We start from the raw sequence: 15,895 nt of genomic DNA on the forward strand, positions 1-15,895 counted from the left end.
ACTAAAACATTTTTCTGTATAGCTGGTGACAGTGCCTGTAGATTGAATATGGTTTCCTGGTTTAAGATAACTGAATAGCCATTGGACATCTTGCTGTCAAACATGTTGATTGGAAGTATTTCTTGTTCTGTCATCATATACTGTAGACCCTTTATGTGTGTGATTAGTTTTTTCCTTGCTAATTTTGGCAATATAGTAAGTTCTTCATTCTGACCTTACAAACAATGGTTTTATGTGATAATACGTTTTTGCATTGCCTTTGCATTTCATTATGTCCACATCTGTAGGCTTCTGTTAGTAATATACATGCACTTTTCTGCTTGTATTTCTGTGTTAAGTTTTTAGTTATGTATACAATATTATTTTGATGCCTGTTTCACATTTTTAATAGAATTTAAAAAGTTATATTTTATTAATATCTTGATTTTCATTATTTATGTATCACTTTCTATAGTGATCATGTGATTGTGTCGTTGTGCTTGTGATGTCACAGGACAATGCATTTAGATATGCGCTATTCATATTTTCAAGCTATCCCTCAATTGATGCAAGAACTCCTACTTTTCAGTGCTAGCTAGCTTTATTTTCAAGAAGGCCCTAGTGTTATATTTTGGATTTTCCTCTGTTTGATCCAGGTGCTCAGTCCTATTTTGACCTTCTCTGGCCTTTTGACTAATTTTTTTGCATCTCCCAGTCTCTTCTCGCACTCAATAATCCTTAATATACCCTGTGTTTCATAACATTGCTCTTTTTCAGATTATAAACTGATCTGACATTTAGCCTAAATTCTGCTCCCATGAGTCTCTTTAAATGAACACTGTGTCTCATAGTAAGTCTATATTTGATTAGATCAAGCAGTGCTCCAAGCAATTGAAATTTCCCAACCTAAATTTAAATTATTCATAATTGATAAAAATTATTTGTTTTAAACTCCTCATGTAAATAATCAAAGAACATTTAATAATTATATAGGGTGGTCAAGATCTAACTTTACAACGTTTAATGCAATGCAATGCAATAATTGCACAATTAGATGTGGATCACCCTGTATTTCCAAGTTTTATATGGTTGTGGCCCAAGTCTATGCACATGGGCACCCTACAATATAATTTTTTTCCAGGAATGCTCATCACATGAATTCCTGTCCCAAACCCCCCTCTTCTCCACTGTCAATAGGCCCTATCTTTTGTTAGCTGGAAATGTGTCAGCATGACTTTAAAATTTTACGAATGAAATTATCTTCTGAATTATTGTTTATTTGACTTACTGTGTTATATAGAGTATGTCATTATTGTCAGGCTTTGATATTTACTGGTTCTGTCTTATTATAATTTTTTAATCCATGTAAGCTGTCAAAGTCTGTAAATGAAGAGTTCTAAGGAGAAACTTGATTGAAATGGTGGGATGGCCTGAGCTTTTGGTGGCTTTTCATAAGCAACCACTTGTTCACCTGATATGATTTTCTAGAAAATAGAAAAAATTAGAAATGAGTATAGCTGACAACTGTCTTTGTTTTAAGTTGAAATATAAATATTCTGCAATTTTGCACATATTACTTGTGTCTGATTAAGGCCGAATGATTTTTCTCATTCTTAAGGAAAATCTTTCTTAATTCAAAATATTTGATAATGCAATCTGAAAAGAGACAATGGTCAATTCAACTTTTGGAGACTAAAATGTTACAGTGTTGCTTGCTCCAGGATTATTGAAAATTTAGATTGTAAACCTTATTAGTATCTCTTTAGTGTTTTTGTTGGAAAACAATTCAATAAGTCTAAATGTGTAGCTCTTAGTTGCTATGATCACAAAAATATTTCAGAGAAATCAAAAATTGTCATAAAAGCTTATGTTTGTGTAACTATACATTCAATGAGTGAAGATCTATCCATCCATCCATTTTCCAACCCGTTGAATCCGAACACAGGGTCACGGGGGTCTGCTGGAGCCAATCCCAGCTAACACAGGGCAAAAGGCAGGAACCAATCCCGGGCAGGGTGCCAACCTACCGCAGGACACACACAAACAAACCCCCCACACACCAAGCATACAATAGGGCCAATTTAGAATTGCCAATCCACCTAACCTGCATGTCTTTGGACTGTGGGAGGAAACCGGAGCGCCCGGAGGAAACCCACGCAGACACGGGGAGAACATGCAAACTCCACGCAGGGAGGACCCGGGAAGCGAACCCAGGTCTCCCAACTGCGAGGCAGCAGCGCTACCAACTGCACCACCATGCCGCCTGAGTGAAGATTCTGAACTTAAATATTCTTAACTCAAACTTAAATTGTTATATAAAGAATTTTTATAATGCCCCAATTATTTGCCATTGTTGCCACTGTTACGGACAACTAATATGCCTGAAGATTATTGGGAGCAAACTGAATGAACAAGAGTTGAAACGGGAGTCAAAAGATATGGTCAAAAAACAAGCCAAAGGTTAAAGCTAGCAAGACAATTGATGAGAGCAAACAAATCCAAAGGGCAAAGACAAAGGTTAAAAAACAGAACAGAAATCTGAACAAATAAGAAACCTAACACAAGGGTCTGCTTGGAAAAGAAGCAAACTCTAACTAAGATTTTAGGTTATTTGGAATATCCACCAAGGAATACTAAATCTGCCATTTGTCCCCATATTTATACTGGAAGTACCGATGACATCATCAGTCATGACTCTTGTGAATGTAACATGAACAGGAATGTGTCAAAAATAAAACCCCATGTATAAAAACTCCAAATAAGACAAGAACATACAAATAGAAGTGGCCAAATACTACAGACACGAACTATACAAATGGGGGCAATACTGCAAGATTATAAGTTATACAAAAGTCTTTAGTTTTTTTTGTACATTGTTTGATTTTACTGCTCTGTTGTACTACACAGTTATTTAGGTTTTTTCAAACCAAATGACCTCCTGTACACTTGCTTATCTGTCATTTTGAATTTATATCTGAAACTAAGAACCTGTGGAGCTCTGCAGTTAAAGTAAGGCTGATGGCATTGTTATTTTTCAGATACAAAATAGACTGGAAGTTGTTCCTTTCATGAACCCTTAAGACACTTGTCTACTCAGTGTCTTGAGTATCTGATATGAAACAGGCCTTGAAAAAAGTGTTATCTAATAAGAACTGGAGTGTCTTGGGTTCACAGGTGACAGTCATTCGTAGTAGTGTATTACCTTCTGGACACGGCTGTCTCCTTTATAAATGCAGAATATTTTATTGTCTCTTTTTTTCTGGTAGATTTGGAATGCTGTTGACACAGGCAAATGTCGGAAGACCTACACGTCTCATGGAGGAGCTGTGCGGGATATTCAGTGGTCCCCTTGTGGCAGCCGCATTCTCACTGGATCATTTGATTCAGAGGCTCATGTAACTGATGTGGAAACTGGTAGGTGCTTTCCTAGCTATCTGGATTGTTTGACCCTGTGCTTTTGTGTTTTTAGGCTTGATTATCAGAATATCAAAAAAAATGTATTTTGCTTTTTGCTTCATGTGATTAAGACCAGTTTATAATGAGTGTTTTGTCATGGTAGGATCTTAGGATGACCCTATTCTCCTCTTTATACTCTATATTAAGTAGACTTAAACAAAATGCCCCCAAATCCCTGCTGTACCCAGTTATGCTACACTACCTTTTATATTCATAACCTCAGGCCACAAGATGGAGTACCAGAACATCCATCCATCCATTTTCCAACCCGCTGAATCCGAACACAGGGTCACGGGGGTCTGCTGGAGCCAATCCCAGCCAACACAGGGCACAAGGCAGGAACCAATCCTGGGCAGGGTGCCAACCCACCGCAGGTACCAGAACAGGCAGGAGAAAAAGTTTCAAATGTATTCATGTATTATAGATAATAGGCCCAGGATATAAGCAGAGGACATATATATTGGTTAAAACAATACAATCTGATAATAGACTAATAGATGGCTCTCTGTCTTAGTCTCTGATCTGACATGATCAGGCATGGCCCTTGATCCAGTGTGCCATCTGTATAGGGCAGTAGAAATTGTCTCTCCTCAGGAAGGAAAATGGTAGAGAGTGAGAGTATTCCTTTTCAGGCCTCATTTACCTAGTTCTAATGGTCCTTGACACACCTCTTGCATTACGAGAGTATATAGTTCCCAATGGCTCAGATCCAGCCCCCATGCTTTCTTCCTGGAGGAGGAAGGGGTGCCATAAATGCTCTGTATCCCTTCCATTTCAGGCATTGCTAGCCTGTTAATGGCCTTTCATCTCGGCCTGCCTGTATTCCCCCAGGCTAGCTGACCAGTCATTTTCTGAGATTTTATCTATAGTAGTTGTAATCTAAAGTTAGTACATCAGTTGACTTCTAATGTATTGTTTTTTTTCCTAAGAACATATTTTTATCATAATTTAACCATACCTCATAAAAACTGTGAAAAAGAGTTTTGATACTACATATTTCTCCATTCTCCTTTATTTTTGAATAAATTCCTGTGGTGTGGGAAACTGTAATATCCTGGGGTCAATGCAGTGTATTTGATGACCACCAAAACCTGTTGTAGACCACTTTAGCTTAGCTTCTGACTTGTCTTGACTCACTCCCGTTCTGTAGACTTCAATAACATTTTTAATCCTTTTTTTAGGTTTGAGTATTTCTATCATCCATCCTTTTTGATTACGCTTAATGAAATTCAGGGTTACTGGCAGCATAAGGCCCCAGATATAAACCAGGCATACAAAGGGTGCCAGTTCATTTTTGAACAAATTCCAACACACCCCCTTTCACTGGACCAGTTTAGAATAATCAGTTTATGTGACCTGCATGTCTTTGGGCTGTGGAAGGAAAAAAACACCTAAATGTAGAAACAAATCCACACAGACACCAAAAGAACTTGTAAACTCTACACAGATAAGTAACTAACCTAGGATTTCAACTAAGACTCCCTGGAGCTTTGAAGCAGCAGTGCTCTGTGATTTTATTTTAATCAATAATTGAAATCATAGGGTGATTTAATTTTCTTTAATTCATTTTTAATCATTTCAAGAACGGGTTTATTGATGTGATTTCCCCAACAGTAAAGCTTTTTCTGTACCTCCTGACAGAAAACATGGTAAGAGTATATTAATTGTTTCTTTTTAAGATTACTAGTATAAGCAATTTTTATAATCTTATCATACATTTCAAATTTATTTGACAAGGAATCTCAATAATACATGAATAATGTTAAATTAAAAATGTGCCCTTTTTCAGCATCTCTATGGTAACTTTTATCCTTTTTCACTTTCCTCTTTTTCCCTCCAATTCCTTTGATCTGGCAGCTAATCAGTATATGCAGACACACTGCAGGGCTAGGAACTTGATAGGCTGTTATGTATTCATTTACTCAGCTAGGGGTGGTGGAATCGGAGAAGTCAGAATGATGCTTGTTGACTTAGCAAGCAACAGATATCAAATCCTATTTTTTTTTTTACTTTATGAAATTGTGCTGCTACTAGAACAGTGCTTAGCACTGCTTTCTCATAGCTTCCCACCTGTGTGAAGTGTACACATTTTCTCAAGGTACTCCAATTTCATTCCATATTCCAAACATTTGTGTATTAAAATAATTGCTGTTTTTAAATTATCGCTTTATGTCTCAGTGTGTGTATGTGCATAAGTGTGCTCTACGAGTGACTGCCAGTCCTATCCAGACTTTCTGCTGAAGGATGCATGGACAAATAGAATCAATCATTACTAAAAAAACTGTACCCTTTAAATGTTTATTCTTCACACTGATCCTATTAATATTTAATTTAAACCATGTGTTTAAGATACTCTGAATTGGCTTTAGTTTGGGAACTGGGTAACACCTAATTATTTAACAATTAAATTAACAAGTGTAAGAAATCTTTGTTAATTAATCTTTGCCTTCACTAACAGAAATATGTGTTAACTGTAAATGATGTTGGCAATGTAAGAGGTTTGGATGTTCCAGACATGTGCAGTAGACTTATTCTCTTTCCCATCTGCAAGACATGTTCACACACTACAAACTTTTTGAGCTCCATAAAAATGTTCTGTCTGCTTAGCAACTGAGACCTAACTGAAATGCAGTAGATCTATCACTTTCTTAATACCTGAACATTTTAAAGAAGTACAAACTTAAAAATGATATTTTAATCTGTTCCTATTGATGAGAATTTTTCATGAACACATAGTTTCTGCCAAGGACAAGTCCCCTGCATGTTTCAGAGGGTTTCCATTTTTCATTTTTACTTACCATAATCCTCCTATAAAAAGGACATCCAAAAGTTGTAGAAAATATACGGTCATGCCATTTTTCTTTCTACGGTCTCCAAGATGTTTACCCATGCCATCAGTATTTCCTGAAAAACAAAAATGTGGATTCAGTGGTGTTGTGGCTGAAAGACAAGTAGGTAATGCTTATAATTTTAAAATATTATCATTAATGTACTGTAATGTCCTGTTCATCATCAACTCCTAGAATACCAACCTGTTTATAACCAGTATGTGTGTTACTGTTACTATTTACTAATTAAGTTTGTAATCTGATGTAGTATACTGCAGCCATTCAGATTGTTTACTGATTTGTACAGTCTGATTTACAATTAAAGTGATTCTCAGGTTCCATATTTCATCACTCAAATTGATGCAAAATCCTTACTACCCTGTTTCCTATATTTTGTTTTTGAAAGTCATGATATTGTTGTAAACCAGAGTTCCTGTCATGGAAAAAAAGGGGCGTGAGGCCTCTGAAATGCTCCACAGAGCAGACCAGGACCTTCACTGGTCTGTCTTAATGTAGCCTCAATCTAGGCTGCCAGTCCTCAACTACTACCTACAGGCTTTGGCATATGCAGACCCAAAAATAGGGCACTGGCTTTTAAAATTCATAATTTAAAGATAGTCCTAAAATATATCAAAAATATCGTACAAGGGATAAAAATCCATAAATCTCTGAAGTGTAAAGACAATCCAAACAAGGGACCTTTATAAAATAAGGATTTATTAACAGAAATTGAAACATAAGAGAAAAGGCACAAAAAGGGCCTTTACAGAACATACTTATTAAATAAGAAAGAATCTTGGGCCATCATTGTTTATGAATTTGAAACAGGGCCATCCTTTATGTACACCAGCTGGTGAAGCCCCCATGTGCTTTGTTTAATGCAATACTGTACACTGAAGAAATCTTAACAGAAAGCTTCCTTAAACTAGCTAGGTTCATTTACATATACTTATTACAAAGTATTTTAAACAAACCAATCAGCACACAGATAAATGGTATATTTTAGAAACACGCCTCTGTATTAAGTATTATGTAACGTCCCAAAACAGTTAAACATATTAAGAGTTGTGGGTGGATATTTGGTTAAAAGAAATAAGACTTCTTATTGGTAAACTGTTATCAGAGAACAAAATATACAATTAAATGTTATGTATAATCTAATTTTGTAATTTGAATATGCTGGTACAAATGTCAGGATGTCCTAGCAGGCAGTTTCAGGAACATTTTCTTGTATGCCTAAAAGGCTAAAGACAAAAGCGTCTAAATCCCAGTACAATATCAAGTAGCAATTCTGAGAAACAATGGCAAGAATAAATCCTATAAACCAGAAAAATCAAACAAAAAGAAATGCAATAACACGCCTACAAACTCAATGATCCACTGCGGGGACCCTATCGCTGATTTCAGTTTAAAGGCATTGAGAGAACTCTGCAGCAGTCAAACCTTTTTTACTATAAGTAAAACTGAAAATAAAAGATGCTGATGTTAATAGCATAATTCTTTATTCTGAATTTAATATTGATAGATACACAGTAATGTAAACCAAATCCAAGTGCAAAGCTGACAAAAAAATTTCATGAAAAACGCCCTTTAATATATGAAAGACAGTGCTAAGCAGGAACAAGTATCACAAATACCTTATTCCACTGGCCAGTACAAGCTAGACTTACCCTAACCCAGCCAGCCCCCGCACTACTACCTGAGGCAGCGGCCCAACTGGGCCCAGAAATGAGGAAACTGGCTTTTAAAGTTCAAAATGTCTTTAACATTTATAAAATTATTATAAATGTCCCACAAGGGAAAGGAACCTTAGAAACATTGTTGGCTTGAAGAGACAAACTGAACCAAAGAATCCTTGTAAAGGCAAGAATTTATGAGAGAGTAAAAAAAATCACAAAATGGCAAAAAGTGGCTCAGAAGGATTTGCCTAAAAAGGTAAAAAGCAATCCAGAAAGTAAAACCCACTAATAGAGGCAAAAATCCAAATAACCAAAAAATCCAATAGTTATAGTAGCTGGTCACTCAAAAGAAGAGAGATGATTAATAAACCACTAAGGGTCTTGTCTCCAGGGCTGAAGTTGTAGGCTGAGGGTGATACCTTAGCAGTGATGTAAAGATGGTCCTGCCTCTTCGCATTCCACCTGCAAAATGCAAGGAACATCAGAGAATATTAGCACATTTATAGCTATAAAAAACATAATTTTATTAATTCTATTATCTACACATAATGACAATACAAAATCTAAACAGATTTACCATAATAAGAAACATCATATTTAAATAATAAAATGAATAAACTAAAAAGAAGCACACTTGAGCCAGAGTGGAGACTTTGGTTGATGCCAGCAACCAGTAGTACTTGTACGTCTAATTTTCTTCTTTGGATTAAAGGCTCTGTTTGCGATGAGAGAGCCTGCTTCTTTGGCTTCTATTCTCCGAAAATAGATACTTAAAAATTTTTATTTTTTAAATTTTTTTAGGTACAAAATAGATATATTTTTTAAAGACATTAAATAAATTGTAGATCATTTCTAGAGCATTTTACAAAATTTACTTCACCATAGTATCATTAAACAATGTCCTTAAGTGCATTTGGTATTTATTTCCTGGGTATAAACAAATGTGGAATTATTGATTAAGAACATGCGGTTTCTTCTTTTGATATGCAGTTGCTTGTAATGATGCCTTGTTGTCTCTGCCTTTTTTTTGATAGATTCATTAATTCTTGCTTTTAGATTCTTTAATCTGTGAAAATCGTTGTTGCAGTATTGTCCATTGTCTTTTTATTAGAGTCCACAGTGGTTCTTCAACTCTTTCCCAGCACCCACGTCTAACCCTCCCTTGGGATGAGAATCATTTTTAATTCATCATAAGAGCTAAATGGCTTGTTCAAAATTTTTCTGATGTTCTAATTTATGATTATGGAGGCTTAGGTCTGCATCGGAGGATAATAGCAACTGGTAATTTTATTAAAATTCTTGTAAAATATCCATCACAAATAATGGGCAGAAACAAAATTTTAACAAAAGACTGTTTCAGAGTTTTTTAATCTGAAAAACTTTATTATTTGTACAGGATTTCTTTGATCACAATATTTTTGGTAAAGATTCAGTGGTCGTATCACATATTGCCACATACAGTTAGTTATCCTTGGGCAAAGACTGGCATAGGAAGGTAAACTGCAACACAAATAACTGCCTGAGACTTATTAATGATCATAGCAAATCTGGAAATGACAGTGAAGGCCACTAATGAAATTTTTAGGACAAGGAAAAGGAAACAAAAGTGAACTCAAGATATAACAATCAACAAGACAGGGTGACAGCGACTCGATTGAAATGGCAGTGAACACTCACTTGGTATTTAAAGAATGCACTATTATGGAATACCCATAAGTGAGGGTAACAACACACTCTGAAATAAATAAACAATTTATATAAATGTTGATTGATTCTTAAAATTGTATTGAGTGAGGAGAGACATGCTTCAATTGAGTGTAAGCTGACTGCAGTAAATTGGAGGCTGAGGATAGGGAAAAAAAAAAACAAGTGCAAGGCCTTGACTGCAAATGAGCAAAAACAAGCAAGATATCAGAACTAAGAAAAATAAAAATAAGAGAGTGCAATAAAGAATAACTTGACAGGCTATAAAACAAGCATTTACGTGACACAGGAAGCCGGTCTAAAATGTTCAGGTGATAGTAAAAAAAAAAAATACTGCAAGTAGGATTTGGGACAAGAGATGGAGAGGACGTGGAAGGTGTAGCTAAGGGTGTAGAGACAGGTAAAGCACCCAGTGCTGCTAGAACAAGCTCCGACCCCTGCTAACCTGAAATGGATGAGGCAGGTTTGAAAATATTATGCTACTTAATCATTAGTCTGCTTAGTTATTATTTGTATGTCTGCTCACTGCAGCTTTCGTGTTGCTTTTGTCTTGTGGCGTTTTGTGTTCATTGTTTTCCTGTCACCCTTCTTTCTTGATTGTTTTCATTTTGTCTTGTCCTATAAATTTTATTAGTGGCCTTTACTGTACTGACCTTAGTCTGGCCCTGTTTGTGTTTAAAAATGCCAACACTAGTCTCTGCTTTTGTCTCTCTTCCAAACTACCCCGGTGTTTTCAACCCCCGAAAATGGAGATTTTGAAAATGCTCTCCTGCATACTTCTGAAAAATACCGGCTCAGCATTGTAATGTGGAAGGGCAAAAACATAAGAGTTTTAAAAAACACAGACTCTAATTGCACTCTAATTGGTTTGTGCTTATTACGTGGCTCTTCCCTGATTGGATCCTGCTCATTACGTCAACTCATTCCCCGATTGGTCATCCTTCACAGAAAAAAAAATATTCCAACATAGCAGGCATAGAAGAGTTGTTTTTCATGACACTTGCTGTGTGGTTTACCTCTATGTATCTGAATTACTTTTAGGTACAGTTGGGGTGCTGCATACATGCGCTAAAGGCAAATCATTTATTGGTTGTTATGGCTTTGTGATAAATCCGGTGGCCAGCGGCATTACTACTTCTTCAAGTATTAATCTGCCAATGTGTGCCTGTGTAGGCAGATGTCTGTGTCGTATGCGTTTTCAGTCATTTTAATGTGAACAGTGATACTTTCGTAAATGATCTGAAAATGATAGTGTGGACAGAGAATGTTTCTATTTAAAATGTTCCTTTTAAATAAAAATGTAGTAGTGACTATGTGCTTCTGCCAGACTGCATCTTCACTCTTTCCATTTGCCTGTCCAATAAGTAAAGATCCACAGAAAACAATACCACTGACCACTGTAATTCTCCATGAGTTTGAAGACTTCCTGACTGCCAAGAAGATGTTTAAAAGTAAACTGATGAATAAAATGAGAGTTCGTGGGGAAAGAGATCTATAGTCAGACATCATGTAGTGAAATAAATCACAGGGTGCCTCGCTAGGGTAAATTACTCCATGCTACATTACAAGTCGTGATTTGAATTCAGCTATGCAACAAAGATGGATGAACAAATTAGAAAAGTGGATTCAGAAAGCTTTTGGTGTTTTTTTAAGAAATTCTGTTCCATGTCAACGCATCTAATAATTCCACTTTAACATTTATAACTGCCCAGGAGGACGGACAGATATCCCAGCCAGGATCAAGGAGGATTTCTTGCCCAGCTGGTAAACTATAATGGAAGGATGGAAAGACTGCGTACACTACCCACCTGGGGAACCTTATAATTCCCATCATGGATAAGATAAGGAAGGATGGACTAGTGAGAGCTGAAGGCCAGGAGCAGTTACTCCACCATATTTATAGGTGGCAGTGTCCCTCACGGTCACCTGCAGGGCTGCATGGGAATTGGAGTTCAGAAGCGCAGCCCTGTAGGGGGGGGTCCTTGGGTAATGCTAGAGGGTGCTGCCCTTGCACTTGGTTTCTGTATGACCCAGAAGTGCTTCCAACAAGTCACGTCGTGCCACCGGAAGTAGTCCTGAGTCCAGCTAAAAAGGAGCCTGCTGTCATACCTCAGGGAGACAAAGTCGGGAGACGGCAGGCGAAATTCACTGGAAGAGAGAAGGAGACAAGAGAAGCCGTCAGTTTTGTGATTGTCTTGGCTGAGGATATTGTATTATTGCAGCTGGTTGGATTTTAAATCATTTTATTGAACCTGGAGTAGTGTTGGGTCATGTATGTCTGGGGTTTGGGGGCTCGGTGGCACCCCTTACTGCTCACACAATACATTTGGTAGAGCTCCAGTAAACTGGACATACACAAGTGCATCATCAACCGTGCAGCATGAACGTTTTGTACCGCTTAGTCACTCGGCTCTGTCGAGTCTTGCCCAAGTCTAAAAGTTATCCTTTGGTTAATTGTGTTAAAGGAGTGCATGCTAAAGCAGCTTCAGGCCACAAAACAATGGGCAACAGCATCCAAAAGCAAGTTAATCAAAAAGTCGTCATAGATTTTAAAACTCGAGTTAATATTCCTCAGAAAGGCAAACTACATAAGAAAGAAGAAAAAAGATAATTTGCACAAGAAGGTGCAAGCCGACTTTAAATAAATGAGAGCTTTGATGAAAGCTGCATCAGGCTTTCTGATGGATATGCTGTCGCTTCTCATTACAAATCTCAAACATGTACTGTCGCATGACAGCTAAATAACTTGACTAGAAAGTTTCACATAAACGTAATCTCTCAAACCTACAGGCAGTGCTGCTGGGATAAGCTCTGACACTTCACAAACCTGAAATGGAAAATGTTTGTTAGAAACTTCTAGAAAAAATTGAGTATTTGGAAAACTAATCCAAACAGAGTGTGTGTATTATGGGTATACTGAAGGAGCGAGACAGAGACAATCTTACTGCCTTTTTGTATGGATTATTGCTAAAAATGTTTGGAGATTGCTTCAATGAAAACCCTGAAGTGGGTTTATTCCTTTGTTTACAAGGCACAGAAATAGTTCTTTGCTGTGCAGGGCAGTACAATGGCAGCATATTATCAGTGCTTATTTGGTATTTAAACATGCTTCCTTGAATAGAATTAGAAAGCAGCTGCAAAATTTTGATATCTGGTATGCATTATTGTATCCTGCCTGACTGAAAATTAATTTCAAGGATTTTTTTTGTGAGTGTTGGAGAAAATGGCCAAAAAAACATCGCATAGATACAGGGCAAATATAAATATACAATACATATTTTATTGCACTACTTTGTAAGCCCAAGAAAGGAATAAACTTGAATCTTATCAAAGGGTCCAAGACAGTGGTTGTTGGCTATGTTTTGGACACTTGTGGCTGTACCTCACTGTTCCTATGATGTTTCCCAAATACTTAGCTTTCTCCAACCATTAGAAACATTTAGGTGTGTTAATTGGTAAGCTGGCTTTTTCAGAGGAAGTAAGTATAGCCACAGTGTTATTTAAGGGTTTTTTCCTAGGTGCTGGATATTATTAGAATGATGTCTGTATAGGTGGCACTACAGGAACTGAGAGGCTGAAGCACTCTAATCAACATATGGTGAAATGTTGATGGGGCCCTAGGAAGCCCAAATGGAACAACGAATTACTATAATGAGCTTTTGGACTGGACCTCAGAGAGACATGCTAGGTGAGCAAGTGATCACAGATCCTATTGAGGATGACCTTACAAGGCATAGAGAGCAGTGGTGTATCCCTGCAGTTGCCACAGTCCAGAGGCCTCATGTATAAACAGTGTGCACGCACAAAAATGTTGCGTAAGCCCGTTTCCACGCTAACATCGCGATGTATAAAACCTAAACTTGGCGTAAAGACAATAACATTTTCACAACAGCTAAGTGTTTGGTGTATGCAAGTTCTCCGCTCGGTTTTGCAAACTGGTGGCACCCAACTTCATAGCAGTGCTTTTGTTCCAGTGTGCTTTCCCTTTCTGTTTTAGATCCACATCCCTGACGCTGCTTTATCAATATCATATTGTTTATTAGTTTATGGCATCTGATTGTAATTAACCTGTAACAATATAATGGTCCGCGGAATGGCCAAACTTTTCCAAATACCACAGCTGCTTTAGCGTTGTTTCTCTCACTGCATCACTCAGAGTATTTATCCCACTGGACCTGAGTGTGGAATCACAGCTCTACAGCAGCTAATCGGAATGAGAATTATCGGTGTACAGCATCAAGCACACGCTGCCTCAGCCATGTACACTGTCTATTGAACTGCTCTCAAACGGTAAACACTTCAGAGCCTTTCCTTTACGGACCTCGCAGTTCAGAAACAGTTTCATCCCAAGAAATATAAATGCGCTCAATCAGTCCATCAAGTGCTCCTTGTAGAACTGCTTGTACTTATTAGTGCAATCATCTCACTGTACACTTGCGATACAGTTATAATATTGCACAACCTGAGCCACTTTATAAAGAGCATATTTACATATGATGACGATATCATTTTTAAGATGAAATGCAGCAAAATATGTTTATACATTATACAGATAAAATGTTAACATCATTTAAAGGACATGGTGGCACAGCGCTAGCGACGATGTGGTGCCCCGTTCAAGCATCTTGCGGGAGGCAGGAACAATCTCTGGATGAGGCACCAGCTCGTCACTATCACTGCACTATCGTGTTCCCATGTTTAATAACATGCTTTAACTCCTATCATCATGAAAATGATATCAAGTATACATCTCAGTATTTTAATTATTCAGAGAGCTGTAATATCACAAATGTAATGGATTCTGTGTCCTGTCCGAGGAAGAGAAAGCCTGTTTAAGAAGCACGTAGTGATTCACACACATAGAGCACATAGAAGAACAAATACAAAACAAAGCATTTAACGTACTACTTTAGTTACGATGGTATTTGAGAAACTCGTAAATTAAATGATTTAAAGATGAAGTTTATGATGTTCTACTTTAATGACAAAATAAACTATGTGATTAAAGTGGAAATTTTGAGATTAAAGTTGACATTTCAAGCTTTTTTTCCATTGTGTCCCTATTTCTTTTTTTTCATTTCTCTGTACCCTAATAAGCTTTCATATGACACTCAGACGGTGGGCTACAACTCACCTTTTCACGGCGACTTCGATATCTGACAACTTCTTTTTTTATTTCGGGCACTGTGCAACTTTGTGAACTTGAGCTTTTGAGTTTCTCCGACACTCTATGTCACTCAGTCAACTTCCTTTTGTTGTTTCTACCACTGTTAAATCAACAAATAGTTTGTTTTTCCTTGCCTCCACTTGGTATTTGCTGAAATTCTTCTATTTTCACCCGTGCTTTTGCCATTATCTTTTCACAGAATGCTGAGCTTAAGGGCTATTTATATTGATTTGCATATTCAAAGAGGCGTAATTCTCTGAGGAGTTGGGGAGTGGCAGCAGGCGTGTGCATTACTTTTCACACTGACTGGGATTTGTGTAGCGGAAGAACGTGGAAGTTGGCGTACGCACAGATTTATGCATCTGGATTTTTTTGTGCATACGCACATTTCTACTTTTGTCCATACGCCATGTTTTAGTGTGAATTCTACACACGGCATTATGCATGAGGCCCCAGGTGATCACCCTTCCCTTTCCAGATAAGGACGACAATTCCTGTTTTTCAGTCATTTGGGATGATGCCTGTCTCCCAAATGGAAGCAAAGATCCTCCTAGAATTGGAAACTCCTGCTTCCAAAAAATGGCTGCCTAATTGAAGTTTGCTAAATACTACAGAGCTAATGGAACAAAGTTTAGTGCACCAATGAGACAAAAATTGAACATTATAGGTAAAATATAAAAAGATTATATATGGAAAAAACAAAACATCACATTTAACACTGCAATGATGGCTACCACTCATTGAGTGAACATTAAGATCTAAGTTGTATTACAAAATTCTCCTGTAGAATATCAGGACATTTGTCTATGATCTGAAGTTAAAAAGACATCAGGGTCATCCGTCATGACAGTGGCCTCAAACACAGGAGAAAATTAGAAACAGAATGGTTTAAACAGATTAAAGTCCACATTTTATATAGTTTGAATCCTGAGTTTATTCCTATTAAAATTCTGTGGCATGAGGGAATGCTATATATCCCAGAAATCTAAATGAACGGAAAAACAAAAAGGAATTGTCAGATGTACCTTGTACACACTTTACAGAGCTCTGCCATTCTGGTCAGCAGATTCAAGATGTGTTCA

The 15,895-nt window shown here is 37.2% G+C and overlaps 1 protein-coding gene across 2 annotated transcripts in view; it reads left to right on the top strand.

The window, feature by feature from the left end:
• The window catches only part of wdr25 (WD repeat domain 25), a 159,097-nt gene that overhangs the window by 85,667 nt on the left and 57,535 nt on the right, over positions 1-15,895 (top strand). For both annotated transcript variants that reach the window (XM_028821266.2, XM_028821267.2), the window contains exon 3: positions 3,246-3,393. In XM_028821266.2, coding sequence (XP_028677099.2) covers positions 3,246-3,393 — 148 coding nt within the window. The remainder of the gene's footprint in view (positions 1-3,245; positions 3,394-15,895) is intronic.

The sequence above is a fragment of the Erpetoichthys calabaricus genome, chromosome 16, assembly GCF_900747795.2.
Source record: "Erpetoichthys calabaricus chromosome 16, fErpCal1.3, whole genome shotgun sequence".
Classification (NCBI taxonomy): Eukaryota; Metazoa; Chordata; class Cladistia; order Polypteriformes; family Polypteridae; genus Erpetoichthys; species Erpetoichthys calabaricus.